At 40.2% G+C, this 16,914-nt stretch overlaps 1 protein-coding gene across 1 annotated transcript in view; it reads right to left on the reverse strand.

The window, feature by feature from the left end:
- LOC139688599 (transcription factor E2F5-like) overlaps positions 1-16,914 on the reverse strand; it is a 43,564-nt gene that overhangs the window by 1,728 nt on the left and 24,922 nt on the right. The window contains exons 5-7 of the mRNA XM_071586145.1: positions 16,417-16,584; positions 4,973-5,107; positions 1,996-2,173 (exon numbers count right to left, since the gene is read on the reverse strand). Coding sequence (XP_071442246.1) covers positions 1,996-2,173; positions 4,973-5,107; positions 16,417-16,584 — 481 coding nt within the window. The remainder of the gene's footprint in view (positions 1-1,995; positions 2,174-4,972; positions 5,108-16,416; positions 16,585-16,914) is intronic.

Genomic DNA, 16,914 nt, shown 5'->3' on the forward strand with positions numbered 1-16,914 from the left:
GCGCACATGAGACATCCCAGAATCGAACAACGCAACCGCAATTGCCCTGAATTTTGATTTAAAACGTGCATTACAGCAACCAGGCTCAGTATAAGTTATCACTCTTGGCATCAAATCCAAAATGATCTCTCTCAAAACACAGAAATGCGCATACGCAAGGCGATTCAAACAATTTCATACATTGGCAACAACATTCATAGAAATTGAATGAAATTTGACGGTTTTTCTTGCCTTCCATTTCAGAATGAGTTTAGCAAAAAAACTTTAAATTGATAATTAACATTAAGAGTTCTTTGATTTCACGGATTGTCCATTAATTAAACATTCTAGCTAAACATTCGAAGGTGACCCAGAATGCACAGATGTTCCATTACGTCATTTACGAGGTCTCTTCGAAAAGTATCGCAAATTTTGAATTTTCTCGGGTTACCTGTCGTTGACCTTTTGATCTTTTTGTGGCATAATGTTGATACTACTATGTCTCACTTATGCCGAAAAGTTCGGTCACTTTGAGTGTTCCGTCAATTGTTGACGGCTGTTTTACTTGGCCGTGTTTCGTGTTATCTTCGATTTTTGCCTGTTCCAAAAAAACGAATCTAAGAATCTGTATCAAATTATGTGGGAAATACATAAATTAAGTGTGCTGAAGCATTCCAAATGTTGACTGTGGCATATGGAGAAGCTACCGAAGCAACGTTTATCGGCGGTACAAAATGTTCTCAGAGGGCCGAGAAGATGTGAAGGATGAAGAGCGTTCCGGATACCCGAGCACATCAACAACAGATGAAAACATTGATGAAGTGAAGAAAGTAGCATTGCCCAATCGTCGAATCACCCTTAGAGAAGTTTCCGTGGACCTCAACAATGTTTAACAGTGGCACAAAATGTTCTCAGAGGTCCGAGAAGATGTGAAGGATGAAGAGCCACCCGGCCACATCCATAACAGACAAAAACATTGATGAATTGAAGACAATTGTATTGGCCAATCATAGAATCACCTTTAGAGTAGTTACCGAGGACCTAAACATATCGATTGGCTCGTGCCAATACCAATGATTTGGGTATGGCATGGGTCAACGCAAAATTCATACCAAAATTGCTCAATTTTGACCAAAAGCAGTAACTCTCATTCCACATTGGGCTTATGAGGAGTTGGACTCTGTCCGCGATGACCCATATTTGCTCCAGAGGGTCACAACTGGTGATGAATCATGGGTTTATGGTTCTGACGTGGAAACTACGGCTCAATCACCCCAATATGGAAGCTGCAGCATGAGGCATAGACCAGAAAAATGCCCACCAAGTTCGGCCGAAATGTGAATGTTTTGCAGTTACAGTTTTCTTTGATTTTAAGGGGCATGGTGCATCATGAGTTCTTGGCACAGGGGTAGAACGGTAAATAAGGAATATTACCCGCAAGTTATGTGCACTTTGCGCCAAGCCAACTGCCATAAACAACCAGATATGTGGAAGAATAAAACTCCCCTGCTCAAACACATTGTTACTTATGTGTCGTGAATTTTACGGCAGAAACAACACACTAATGATGCCACAGCCACCGTATTCTCCAGATCTGTCCCCTCTAGTGACCTTTTTCTTGTTCAAGAAAGTAAAGAGGCCTATGAAAAGACGACACTACGCTATGAATGACTAGAGATAAAGACTGCATTGAAGGAGGAGCTGAACAAGATCACAGAAAATGATTTTTTGAGGAAAATACAAAAGTCAGGATACAGAACATCCAATCATTGTCTTCCAAGTAAAAGGTTTGATTTAAAAAAAACACAAAAAAAAACAATAATTTGCATCAAATCTAAGACTCTGTACACGAATGCCCATGATAAGCCAATTCTGGCATAATGTGTGGTACACAGATGTGTTAACGCCGTGGTATGAAAAGGGAACAACGCAATGACTTTAGTAGTAGCGGTCGACTTTTAAGTGCCCTAGTGTTGCCATAGATTCGACAGCACAACTGGTTCCCCTGCCACTCACCAATCACAAGTGGTTTCTCCTCCAGGACGACGTCCGCCGCCAATTCCTCTTCCTCGTCCGCAGCTATCTCGCGCAATCGCGCTTGTTTCGGCGGTCGTCCGGGTCCCGTTCGTCCGGTGGTCAGCAAATGCTTGCGTCCTCTCCCCCTTGACGAGATGCTCATCGTCGGGATCATGTCCTGTCAACGGAGACGACCGGGAAAGGTCAACAACGAGTGTCAATGAACAAAACATAACAATATATACACACATAAACCAGAAAAAGTTACCCTACAAGACAAATTACACTCACGCAAGCGAAAACACCTTTCGTTGACCTAAGCGCAATGAAAATCAAGTCTGTTTTACGAGGTATGTTGATAAAGTAAGGGCCCTTTGGTCACAGGGAATACATACACTCATATGAAACACATTTCATTGTCTGCTGCACTTTTAGTTAGCTCTACAAACCTACTTCATTTCTTATACATAATACCGCAGTTCACTTCTAAGCATTTTTCGTACCACGGCACCCACTGCTTCTTATAACCCCTCTTGAGCATAGAAGCTCAACCCCTCTGAGAGAGAGTTGAACCAGTTGACATTAAGGCCCTTCTTGAGTTCCTCTTTATGGTTTCCAAACGTTGTCCATCCGAGCCACTGTTTGCCAATTGCAGGGAGAAGAGGAAGTAGTCGCAGGGTGAAAGGTCAGGATTATATACGGTGGGGGGCACAGAAACTGTCTCGTCCACTGGACATCCTATATGCCCTTTGTGTGGTGGACGGTTTAGCATTTTCGGTACACCCGCCTTGCACACAATTTGTGGTATCCGAGGTCTTCCGTGAGAAATATTGTAGACAGTATTGCGTCCAATTTGAGGGAAATGTTCAGCCGGGCCATTATTAATCGTCAATTGACGATCAAATCGCAGTTTTTGTTCCACTTGGAGAAACAATTCCATCGTTCAGAATACTGTGGGCAAACTGCCACTTAGCTCTTCATAAATGGACATTTTGTTCGTCCCCATTTATAATAATCACTGGCACTACTGAAGTCTCTTCTGACCTCTCCTTCCCTCTCATGACTAACTGTAGGTCCATAATCTGTGGGTCCATAACTCCCGTTAAATTTCATTTGCAGCCGACAATCCTTTTGCAATTTCCAAAGTCGTATGACAGAAGAACGTACTTCACAGCTGGAGGGAGGATGAAGGATTGTCTTATGGACATTGCTGTGTTTGAATGCACGGACAAGGGAAAGACTTCTGAAACAAAACAAATGCTGCTGTAACTTCTCAAACAAATCAGTAGGTGGTGCTGTAGAAGTAAAACTTGTGTTCTGAAGCACCAATATTTAAATAAAAGCTAAACGGCCCTTACTTTACGCCTTAATGCCTTGTTTATACGCAAGCAGATAAGTACCTAAGAAAGAACTCTTGTTTAAAGAACGCAAGACTGATGTCCATTCAAAAAAACTACACTGAAACTACATCTGAAAAACGCAAGTCTTAATTTTCCAATCTAAAATGAGATTGCGGACATTAGTCTGACCATCACACAACAGGACATTAACCATGAACACAGACAAGGACGTACATGCAATGGAAATGGACAACATTCAAATGCAAATGCGCAAATCATTTGACTTTCTGCAGTGAATCAAAACTGAGGACAGTTTGTATATATTTTATAAGGAAAGCCAAACCTTCATACAATACAATGAAGATGGCAAATTCGTCAGTTTACTATCAAAATTTAAGAAATTATTCTTGTGAAATACACACTTCTACACAGCCCTATTAACTTTTAAAGTGTCTAAAATTCTTCGCTCCCAACATAACGAGATCCTTTTTCTTCATCTTATAAACTTTCCATCACTACAGCACCATCTTGGTCCAGAAGAAACACTTTACAGATATGTGAAGCATATATCCTTACCTTATTGTTTGTTCTCCTCTCTGTCAATTTCATTTATTGTATCCTGCTACACAAACACATACACTACTTCACGTAAGCTTCAAATTGGAACAAGTTTCTGAGCTTTGCAAGGGTGGTGACCATGTTTCCGAGCCATACACAATCATCCTCCACATATATCAAATTGTGTTTTCTAACCAGGATTCTTCTTCAACATCCTAAGCTCCTCCCTATTGCGCATAAAAATTCTCTGATCACAATTTAATGCAATTCTTTTTCTCTTTCTTATCTCTCCATCACTACAACTTTGACACCATCTTGCTCCAAATAAAACAATTTGGAGATATGTGATACCTATATGTTTGTTCTCCTGTCCGTCAATTTCATTTATTACATCCTCCTACGCACCTACACCATCTCCAACAAGCTCCAAATGGGAACAAGTTTCCGAGCTTTGCCAGACTGGTGACCATGTTTCTGAGCAATACACAACCATCCATCACAACGTGTTTATATCAAATGAGCCTTCTTCTTCAACATTCTCTCTCAACACATCTTCTCTACCGTCTCTTCCTTACTGTGTGTTTTAAGATTTTCTGCTCTCAATATAACATGATTCATCTCCTCCCTTCCTATCTCTCCATCACTACAACTTTGACACCATCTTGCTCCAAATAAAACAATTTGGAGATATGTCAGAATATATCCTTACGTTTGTTTTTGCTTTCCTGTCTGGCAATTTCATTTATTACATCCTACACTACATCACATAAAATCCAAAATGGAACAAGTTTCTGAGCTTAGGCAGACTGGAGACCATGTTTCCGAGCCGTACACAATCATCCTCCACAAATATCACAGTGTGTTTCTATCAAACGAGTCTTCTTCTTTTTTTCCCTCCCTCATCACATCTTCTCTACCGTCTCCTCGTCTTCTCTACCGTCTAAATGAATTATTTTAAGATTTTCTGCTGCCAATATAACACAATCACTACAACTTTGACACCATCTTGGTCCAAATAACACTTAGCAAGACATGCATAAAATGTTCCAACCTTCCCTAGTTAGTTTAACGGAACCTACCTTGTTGGCGGGAGGGTTGCGCTGTCTGGTCGATCTTGTTGATGGCAATGCCACCTTGACGGGAGACACGTGGCCCACGACCTTGGACACCGCCTTCATAATTTCATCGTCCAGATTCTTGTCCTGAATCTCGACCTGCGGACAAAGAGACAGAGAGAGAGACACAGATGAGATGTCCGTCTATCAGTCTATTGGATTGACTGATTGCCTCAGATCATAGGACAAGCATCCGTGAACCAGAGAGGCTCTGATGACAACGACTGACAAATCAATGCCAACAGCATGAGATATTACATTTCACCCTTTCTTATTTGAAAAATATTATATTACATTTCAAATGAATATTATAAATATTTATTTGAAATAATTTAAAATGATTAAATAAAAATTATCTTTTTTAAAATAAATAGTAATGATAATTGAATATATTTAAATATTATATAGAAAATATATTATACATACATTAAGTTTTTATTCATATATAACCAAAAAACCATAAACACAGAAATCAAACTGAAGGTCAGTTTGGTCTGGGTATTGGTAAACTTCACCCAGTACTAAGTCCGACGGCGTGTGAAATTCATGTAATGGCAGGGTATTAAGGGGCCCAACACCTTTCCTTGTGCTGGTTATGGTTTCTCAGGGAGATCTGGTACCCTGTTAAAAATCACATTGCTTGGGTGGAGCTGCAGGTGCCACCAGAGTGCCTTGCCCAGGAATGGAACCCTGGACCCTCCGGTCAGCAGCCCAACACTATCCCTAATGGACTACCGCAACCCACAAATATATATAATATATAAGTATATATATATATATATATATATATATATATATATATATATATATATATATATATATATATATATATGTACATACATATATGTATGTATGTATATATATACACAGATTACATAATGGAAATATACATATATATATACACATACATATAAATATATATATATATACATACATACATATATATGTATATATATACATATAAATATATATATACATACACAGTCCAGTGGGAAGAGCTTTGGACTGTTGACCGAAGGGTCCCGGGTTCGATTCCCGGGCAAGGCACTCTGGGCACCTGCAGCTCCACCCAAGCTAAAGTGATTTTTAACAGGGTACCAGGTCTTCCTGGGAAACCATAACCGGCACAGTGTATTAAGGAACTGGCCCCCCTTATTAATACCCTGCTGATGTGTGAATTTTCACATGCCATAAATAGGGCTTAGTAGTACTGGGTGATCTCTACCATCACCTACTAAACCAACCTTCTGGTTAATTACTACTGTGTTTATAGTTTTTTTTAAATGCATACACATAAATATAAATATATACATATATATATATATATATATATAAATATATATATATATATCCCACGCAGCTAAGGTTGTTCTCAGGACCATAAACAAAAGGATAGAGAGTAGGGTAAATGATTAATACTTAGGGGATGATCAGTTTATGGGTTTAGGAAGGGGAGAGGTACGCATGTGATGCCATTGCAGTAATAATGGGATTATTATTTGAAAGAGGAATGTAGAACACAACCAGGAGACGTATTTGCCTGTTTCGTATTATTATAGAAAAGGCGTTTGATAGAGTGAATTGGGAAAAACTAATGAGTATATTGCAGAAAATAGGAATAGATTGGAATAGGGAAAGGAGGCTAATCTTCGCAACCTGTACATGTCTATATATAAAAAATCCAAATATTATATATATACATAAATTTTTAATGCATAGAATTACATTTCTTGTTTTCAACAAAAACGTACCAAAGCATAACATGATCCTATGTTTCTTCAGTACTTGACAAACAAGCTTCAGTGATTACAATTAAATCAAGTGAATTTCAACGCTAACCCGCACCATATGAAAAATATAAAATTGCGCACATTGACGAAGCGAAAAGGACTCAAAGGAGATATCACGTAATTACACTTTGGCCAAAGGTAATCAGACTCCAAATTCAAAGTTTGCATTGCATTTTCAACTTTCATCATTAATAATTAAATGCTGGTTGAGCGCCAGTTAAATGGTAGTCGTCCTAAACTATCAACATTTATCATACACTTATCCTAACTCATGTTTTAAGCCGTTTGACATCAGTCGAAGGCCCACACACACAAATCCTAATTACATCAACTTCCAACTACAATGGATATTCTCTTTTTTTTTCCCCCTCTCGTGTACTTCGAATCTTTCGATAACCCTGCGCTCCATCAAATTACAGCAGAGTAGATGATAACATTAAGGCTTTAACCCAGTTCATCTAACAAGTCTTTTAATCCATTCAAATCTACAGCAACATCATATGCCCCAAAGCTACCGCAAAGGCATGTGGCAGGGGGTGTTATGTCACCACCCGTGACAAGAAACAATACCGCAAGCACATAAATCAACACATACACACAAAACCAAAACCACAGAGGCGGACAAACTCACGCAAACACATACAACATATACCAACAAACGACTGCACCCGAGGATTCAGCACAAAATCCATCCAACAACACGCAAGGCAGAATATGAAAACTAAAAAAGGTGAATATACGCAAACATGTGAACATACAACTGTGAATCGCTCATCCACTCCCGAGGACACAGGTAGGAAAAGCGACCCAATGTGTGCAGGTCATGGGATGGGTTTCCCCAGGGCGGAGGGACGAGGGATTAACCTTTTGCACTCGGTTGTCAAGGGAAACTCGACACGGTTAGCAACGGCAGCAGCTCTGTAAGCTAAGACGGAAGTACGTATATTTTCAAACAGTTTCATTCGTTACTAAAATACGAGGGTCATCCGGAAAGTAGTGCCCGTTCGTGAAATAAAGACACAAAAGTAAATATTAACAAACATAAAAACATTTATTTGAAAGAGGATACTTTAAACTACTTCTCAACATAATCTCCAAGCAAATTAAGGCATTTGTCATAACGTGTGACAAGTTTCTGTATTCCTGCTGCATAGTCCTTCGCCGCCAGCTCATTGAGATACGCGAGGGACCCATCTTGCACAAATTTTTGCATAATGCAGATGGTGTTTAACAATTTCATGAACAATTGTTCGAGAAACATTGGGAAAATGCTCACAGATGTCATCAATTGTGACGCGCCGATCGTTCCTCACGAATTCGTCAACTGAGCTCACCAGTTGGTCTGTAATGACAGACGGTCTCCCCGAACGCTCATCGTCGTGTGTGTTCCCCCTCCCCATGTTGAAGTTGCGACACCACCGCCGAACAGACGACTCGTCCATTACATTGTCTCCATACACCTCCTTTAATTGGCGATGAATATCACATGGGCGAACGTTTCTTGCATTGAGGAATTTAATCACTGCCCTCACTTCACAACTGGCGGCGTTCTCAATTTTTTTAAACATTGTAAACAATCACAGAAACAACACAGGCAATGCTAGCGTCACGCAACTTGGCTCAGAGAAGGCAGACAAGCCACTGAAGCTATCTGACCTCGTCCAGCGGCTACTCGCGTCGTCAGCACTTCATGCGGCACGAACGGGTACTACTTTCCGGATGACCCTCGTATTATAAATGAAATTATGCATTGCCAACGTTCTATCATGCAGAAATGGTATTTTACTAAGGAGGTGGTAGGTTGTAATGGATGTAAATTTATGATTGCAATTACATAAAGTTTTAAATATAATCGGAAGGTACATTCCAAGATACATTCTTAGTTCATTGCTTTCTAGTTTGGACTCTTTCGTTTCCTTTTCTTCCTAGTGTCCACTGTCTCATCAAACATTCTGCCTGCTCTTTTCCTACCTATTGCATAGTCAGGAATCTTGAGTAGGAGGGTCCAAGATATGATCTGTTATATTCATAGTAAAACACGAACCTTAGGCCTTTACCTGGAGTCATGCTTTTTAGAGGTTGCATAATCCACCTGTGGTAAAAAAAAACCTTCCTTATCTTAGTCACCGAGGTTTACTTACGTTCCCAGAAGCATAACGCAGGTGTTTTCCCTAACGACAGATGGTTCTCTTACAACAGATGCTTTCCCTTCGGACGAGTGCTTTGCCAGCTAGTAATTGATCATTCTGAACGATTTTCCCCTCCTCACGATAGGTAAGTATTCCAAAGAATTAGAAAGCAGCTGTTTCACGAGGAAAACTCTAAAATGGTGGTGTGAAATTGTTTTTCTAAGGGGCTTGACGTCAGTGTTGCAAATTCATTTATGTTGTATAAAGAATGGCAGCAAAGAAAAAATGAAAAATTGATCTCGCATGTGAAATTTGTTAGGAAGCTAGTACACAATCTCATTGGAGAATTCCGAGATGGTACAAAAAAAGGCCAGGGGTTAAATTACCATCAACAAACATAGAGCAACGTTTAGATGTAAAACTCCATGTAATCACACCTCACCCTAACGAAAAACATGAAGATTGTGGGGTTTGCTCTGACCGAAAAATCAAAGGAGGAAGAAAAGAGAGACGATATATATACATCTGTGTGACGTGTGATTGTAAACCAGGTCTTAATGTTGGTGAACTGTGTCTTTTCGCTTCTGGTGGATCGTCCGAGCTGTGAGCGCAAGGTTTGCCCAGTTATGTCAGTTACTCTGTTCTCCTTATGTTTTACTACTGTTTGTCGTCGAATAAACGGAAATTGATAATGAAATCAATGGAGCAACGGTGCAACATACCAAGCACTTCGATGGTGAAGTACAGTGGTAATAATTATCGTAAGAAATTAAATTGAAATGTACTGTTTAGCAACGGTTGATAATAATGCTCTGACTAGAAGAAGAGATGACATTCCTTTTCCCAAGTGGATTAATGAGCGTTTTATTAGAAAGATGGCCGGAGACAAGACATGGCATAGACAGATTAAGATGCAAGGTCTCTTTTTTAAGAACTTCTAAGATCCACCTGCGTTGTTTGACGTTGATACAACATTGATCGTGTGTGCAATGGTCCCTTGTCCTTCTTCTTATTGATCAGATCAGTCATTATAGTAAACCCTGATCCGAATGATATTATCTGAACAGTGAACTGAATTTCAATGGAAACTCAACACTGCCCACACACAGACTAATATTATAAACGGACTCAAGGCAATGGACATGGGCATAGATACTTGATGATACAGCAATGACACAATCAATGCTTCCTGTAACACATTCAGAGGGCACTGTCATTGTCCGCCATTGTCTCCTGGCAATGAATTCAAATCACCTTTGATCCTAAGATGATCTCAAACCTCATCTTTATTATTCTTACGATAGATCTGGGTCTTTTTGCGACTTTAATCCAATATATATTCCCAAAATAAAATGCGAATTAAAAATGTGATGATTAGGGACATATGTATACACATTACTTGGGCACAAGATGTTGTTTGGAAGGTCCAAGAATTAAAAAGCAAAGAAATTATGACAATAGAAAACTAATTGAGAAAGGCTATTAACTGCTGATGTCATGACAAGATGTTTTTCTAAGACCTTCCATCCAACCTCCTCTGTTTTGACGTTGGTACAACATTGATCGTGTGTGCAATGGTCCATTGTCTTTCCTTACTGACCAGATCAGTCATTATAACTTGATAGCTGAAGGACTGCATTTAAGAAAATATTACAAGTGCAAACAAGTTACTATATTACTAACGAATGACACGACGGATTGACATGAATGGACACGGACACACCAGTGACACAATCAGTGCACCTGCTGCACATTCAGAGGGCATTGTCATTGTTTACCGTTGTTCCTGGGCAATGAATTCAAACGCAATTGATCCTTATATCATCATACTCCTTAATAATCTTAATAGATCTCTCCTCCTTTGGGATTTATAATCGTATATTCCCAATAAAATGTGATAACTGGTGGTTATCGTATATCAATTGGGCACAAGACGTGTTGAAGACACAAAAAAGCAAGAAACGACAAAAGAAAACTAACTAAAAAGCCTCCCAACTGAACTGCCTTCAAGGGAGGAGGACTTCTAAGGGAGGAGGGTGCCTTATATACTAAACAGTGGAAATGAAAAGAAGAAGCAGAAGATGGAATAAATAAGAAGAAGAGGGCATAGATAGGCATTACTACGAATGAAGGAGAGAGAGTACTTTGAAGAGTAGTAGTACTAGTAGTATTTATGGGAGGTGACCGACATCTGAGGTCATTTACGCAATAGGGGATGGACAGGAAAGGATGAAAGGGCGGAGAGAAACCCAGCGTCAGTATTAACCTACTGTTAATAACGAAATGCACCAAGGAGTCTAATCAGTTTAACGTCCCATCCGACGGACGGCGTACTCACTCAAAGTGCCCTCCACAAAGCAACTCAAGTAGGGATACCTCTGGAAAATACTCAACACTTCCGGGATTTAAACCCGGACTCTCTGGGTAAGAAGCCAGTAAGATAGCCACCACACCAATCCCGTTCCCCGCACTTTGATGAATAGGAGAAACAAACCCATCTTTGTATAGACTCTAAAATTAAGGCCAAATAAAATTTTTAAATGGCATCAGTTCTCGTATCTATTGGACAGGGTAATAGTAATAACTTGTGAAACGACCAAGCTATCTGGAATGAATGTATTCTAACCATTAACTGATCTTTACGTATAAAACATTATGAATTACAGCGATTGATGAATGAATATCCATTCTTTGGGATGCCACCGTGAGGGTTGTTTTTATGGACAACGGTCTACTACAGCAGTCAACAACCTATGCCCTGGCATCCCGAAGAATGGAGATTCATTCATCTGAATGCCTCAGAAATCTACAATCTAATACTACAGCTACTTGTGTCACTTGGTTTCTTTTTCCAAAGAAACTGCGGGAGATGCCGCAACAGTAACTTTTAACGGAGTCATACGCTAATGTGCATTTCAATGCAACAATTTCAGAGTGTAAAAATCATTCGCCTTGACTGGGATTCGAACCCAGATCCCTCTCAATATCCGGTCGAGTGCTTTGGCCACTTAAGCTACCGAGGCGTCCTCTTAAACTCTGAAATTTTCTATGTACGGTATTTCGTCATAACATCGAGTTCTTTTAAAAAAAGCCCCAAAATTTCAGAGTTTAAGAGGACGCCTCGGTAGCTTAAGTGGCCAAAGCACTCGACCGGATATTGAGAGGGATCTGGGTTCGAATCCCAGTCAAGGCGAATGATTTTTACGCTCTGAAATTGTTGCATTGGTTTCTTTTAGTGCAAGGTACGATGCCAGTATTAATAAAAAGCTGCTTACAAGGAGATTCCAAAAAGTGATTGATAGTCAAGGCGAATATCTTAGAAGAATAGCTCAATGCTCAAGCTTTCCATACGATGTACGCAAAGTTGAGAGAATAAATTGGTTTTTTCATTAAAAATAAAAGTAGGAGAGATTACTTTTAAAATCGCCCACGTACTATCTAAACAAACCTGCCATTTGGATATAATTTCCAATGTAGAATTACATCTCCCATTGGATCATTCAATGACAAACAGCGCAATGCTGTAACCAACGACGACAACAGAGGGATACATTTATCAATTCGCTATGCGCCATTAACACTGAGATTAACTCGGAATTATTGGATAGGAACAAACATATTCTTTGAAATCAGAGACCTCCACTCAAGACGTGTGTGTGTGGGTGTGTACAAAGGCACCGAGGGAGTTTCCGAGAGTGTGGACAACATTCGCGGTTCAAACGGTACAAGAGCATGGGTTTTGGATGCCAAACGACGGCATGGTGCCAAAGAATCCCCTCTGAAAGAGTCACGAAACCAGATACCATAACGTATATATATCCACCCACACGGTCTATCATAGTGGTGATTGGTGCACAAGCACCACAGAGCACCATTTACTAGTGTTTGCATGTGTGTGTGTGGTGGGGAACGAGGCGCCAAAGGGGATGCAGACCCACATGCGCTCAGAAACCACCAGGAGGGCGTTGATGTGGGGAGAGCGCAAAGAGTCTTTGTCTCTTTGCGTGGATTGTAGGGGTCTGAACCCTACAATTCACACGCAAGGGACAAAGAGGCCAGAGCACAAAGCAAGGCATGGGAAAAGGCCTTGTTGCGTCCAATAGACCACCACTCTCCCAGACGCAACCATGCGCAAGGCATAATGTGCGATTACATCTCCCTTGTTTGATCCTTCTTCCTAATTGGTGCGCGATTTCAATAGTTATCTCATGCGCAAAGTGAGACAAGTTTAAAATGCATTAAACTGTAATTAGTTCTCTGTTCGATGGTTTATTTCATAGAATAATAGCCGCAAACAATCTTCCAAGAGTATCACATCCTTTTTGACCTGACAAAGACGTTTTAATACTATTTGGAGATCCGGGATACCAAAACTAAGTCTGGGAAATATTCCGCTTAACGGTGGTATGGACCGCGGAATCCAATATACGATACATAGCGAACATCGGCTTTATTTGTTCTACCTCGCTACATCCACAGGCAACGATGGCATTACACCAGATTCAACGAATTCCTTCACGTAGGTTTCACTATTAGCAACAGCAAATGAAAATTTGACCAGTTTCCGAATAACTCTGTCGAAAGACAAGCTTAATTTTACCTATCATTACTTCACGCTAAGTAATAACGTAACCCTTAAACAGTACAACCCCCCCATGCTTCCAGGGCGAACACAATTCCAAAAGGGTTGACCAAATAGAAGCTATCATCCCAATCACCGTCTCTTTTCATAAAATATACATCGAAATAAATAATGAAATAATTGGTCAACCATGCCGCTGATGCCGGATAATATATATGTCAGTGGTCGTCTTAACCTTTCGTCGAATTCAACGAAGAAAAAGCCAAATTTCAAAGGAAGAGTTCGCCAGGTCGACGAAACATTCCTCCCCTCCCGAGAGTATTTCCTCTTTCGGTAAATAAACCTTATCTTCCCTCCAATACGAACTTGGACGCCTCAACATATTATACGCAATTCCTCAACGCCTGGTCTGTAAAACATTCAAAGTTGATTGATTCAGGATATCAAGATTTGAGGAGGTCATTGGACAGCTGATGCAAGGGGGGGGTTGTAATTACATTAGAGTGATGTTACTCCCTTGACAGATACCACTCCGACTTGTATGAATGTAGAAGGATTTTCATTTCAATTCCCATCTTTATTCAATACATTTGCTTTGGAACAATAAAGGTTCATTCGTCCGGAAGTAACTGCTGTACATATTACGGTATATATATTTAATGTAATAACTCTAAAAAATAATGACAAGGTCTTTGAACTGTTTGCGTGAGTTGAGAAATTGCAGACGAAACTAATTATCACAAAATTATACATGTTAAAAATAGTATTTATGACAAACTTTCCAAAACGAATTTCAATATTTTCGTTTATAAACAGCTTAAACACATTCATATTAGGCTTCATATAATAAATCTAAGTGAAAACTTACAAAATTTAACCAAAACAGACAGTCCTGGCTTGTAACTCACATTTAACAGGGATAAGGTGTTGGAATGAGATATAATAATGTCCCCTTGAACAATATGACGCGGTGGTATCCTAGATACAAATCCTAAGAGGCAAACTTGCCCACATCGGGTTAAAAAACAACATAACATCTCCATACTAAAAAGAAAGACTCGTACTTTTCCACAGATTTTATTATATGGTACAACGCATCAAAATTGAACTCGTGAATATCACTAATATAGCTACCAACAATGGTTTCAAGCCCAAACTACGGAAAAAACAGAAAGCAATGGCCATAAACAGCATTTTCGTATCTCAGCCCGCAGTATCTAAAGATTTTAAGTGGTGCTCAATCCCGTTTCTGGGAGATCTTTCATATAGGATTTCCAACCCACCTCACTCAAAGCAGCCTTCTACCCAACCCATAACCCTCTCCAAACTTCTAGCCAATGGAAAAGACACCCAGGATAGCCTTCTCAAATCAGGCATTTATAAACTGAAATGCAAAGGATTGCAACAGTGTTCATGTCGGTCAGACCGGCAGGAATACCAAGTTACGAGTCAAGGATCACGCTAGGTGTCACAAAAATCAGAATAACAACTCTCTCTCTTCGCCAAGCATTTACTAGAATTCGACCACAGCAGTGACTTTGTCCCAGAGATATTACACACACTCCCAAAAGGATTAAAAATGGATGCTCTCAAGCAATTAGAGATTAGAAGGCACTTAAGGTAAACCCCAACACGACACTTTGTAATGAGCAATTGTTCCCATACCCCTCCTTCCCAACTCCTCTCCGAGAAACTAGCCTGGAAATGGTCAAAACAACCTATCAACACCCCCGAGAGCCCCCAGCCCCCAACATTTTTCACAGTTTCAGGGCTTTTTTCAATTACTTCTCTATCGTAGTGTCTTCTTGGCTTTATTATTTATTCTGTCTGTCTTCAACACGTATCGTCTTTTGCCCAGTGATATATACAGTGTCCCCCTCCACATCACATTGTGTAATGGGCAATTGTTCCCATACCCCTCCTTCCCACTCCTCTCCGAGAAAGTAGCCTGGGAATGGTCAAAATGACCCTTCTACGCACCTGAGAGCCCCCAGTCCCCCTCGGGCCCTTCCGTCCCCTCCCTGCCCTCACTCTGTCCTGAGGGTTTATATATTCTGGCACTGTCTGTTTAGCTAAATTGTACCTGATGATGCCGCAAGCCACAAGAAACTCGTTGTACCGTATAATGAAAGTCGTGGAAAAGTACAGGTCTTTCTTTTAGGTATGGATATTAAATACTTCCACCAAGTGAAATGCCTGAAACAATAGAACATAACGTCTGTTGACCCAAAAACACTCTCAATATATATCTTACGTCGAAATCATTATACCAAAGCGCAACCTCCACAGCCCAACCGCTTAAAAACTATATTCCGAGGGACTTAAAACAGCTGAACTCATTACGTTAGACCGAAACTCTTGGGTGGTAATTTCTCGTGGTGGGAGACTTCAAGCAGGTCCATTCTAAAAGGAATATCCAGCCCCGCTGAGACATTCTCGACCTGCGGACTAAACCAATATAACTAAACTAATATTTAAACACGAAACTGTTGTCCGCCAAGAGAATCAACGTGTCCTTGCTTAACTCAAGACACTGTTTGAAATGTGTGGACGTACTCAATTAACATTAAACAATGCTTAAAAGTGGGAAACCAAACACTATGCCGGGACATAAATCAAACCTTTCCACCCCTTCCAAATAATTAGGGAGAGACAAGAGTGTTTCAATGCAAACATTACGAATACATATTATAGCTAGGACGAATTTCCAGGTAACTACAACGACAAATACTCATTTCACTACATGAGCAGAAGCTACTTTTATAAATAAACAAATAAACTATGCCAAAATTACATCAACTATGTCAGGAATGTCCGTAGCAGTCAATGTGAACCAGGTGAAAAGGTCATTTGGCCGAGACATTCTCGACTATATCCACCCGCAAAACTAAACCAAGGCCAACCAACCTCTTTCGAGACATCCTCCACTTTGGTACAGTCCGGCACAGCCTCCACCGCCTTCTCCATGACGACCACGGCCTCTTCCGCCTGGCGTGTAAACTCACTGTTCACCAGCAACACGTGAATCGGTCCAAGCATCGACTGGAGGTGCATCTGGAACTTCTTGCGCGAAACCTGCATTTGCGTGGATTGTAGGGAAAGGAAGAAAGATTTGCGCATCAGATAAACAATAAAACTGAGACGACAGCAGACGAATAACAACCATAGAGTTTATCGACTTGAGAGAGTCGAACCAATGTCCTTTTGGTCGGCAGTCAAAAACACTCCACTCTCAAACGGAACTAATACCGTGTCTATCCGCAACAGAAGACGGGTGTGCGTTGATGGACAAGTGTACTGAATTTTGAGGAATTTCAGCCGTTTGCGTACATTGATCTGTGTGTAAGACTAGCGAATAAAGACAAAAACATGTTCATATGGATAATTAAGTAATAGATAAATTCA

The sequence above is a fragment of the Hetaerina americana genome, unplaced genomic scaffold, assembly GCF_022747635.1.
Source record: "Hetaerina americana unplaced genomic scaffold, ioHetAmer1.1.p SCAF_205, whole genome shotgun sequence".
Classification (NCBI taxonomy): domain Eukaryota; kingdom Metazoa; phylum Arthropoda; class Insecta; order Odonata; family Calopterygidae; genus Hetaerina; species Hetaerina americana.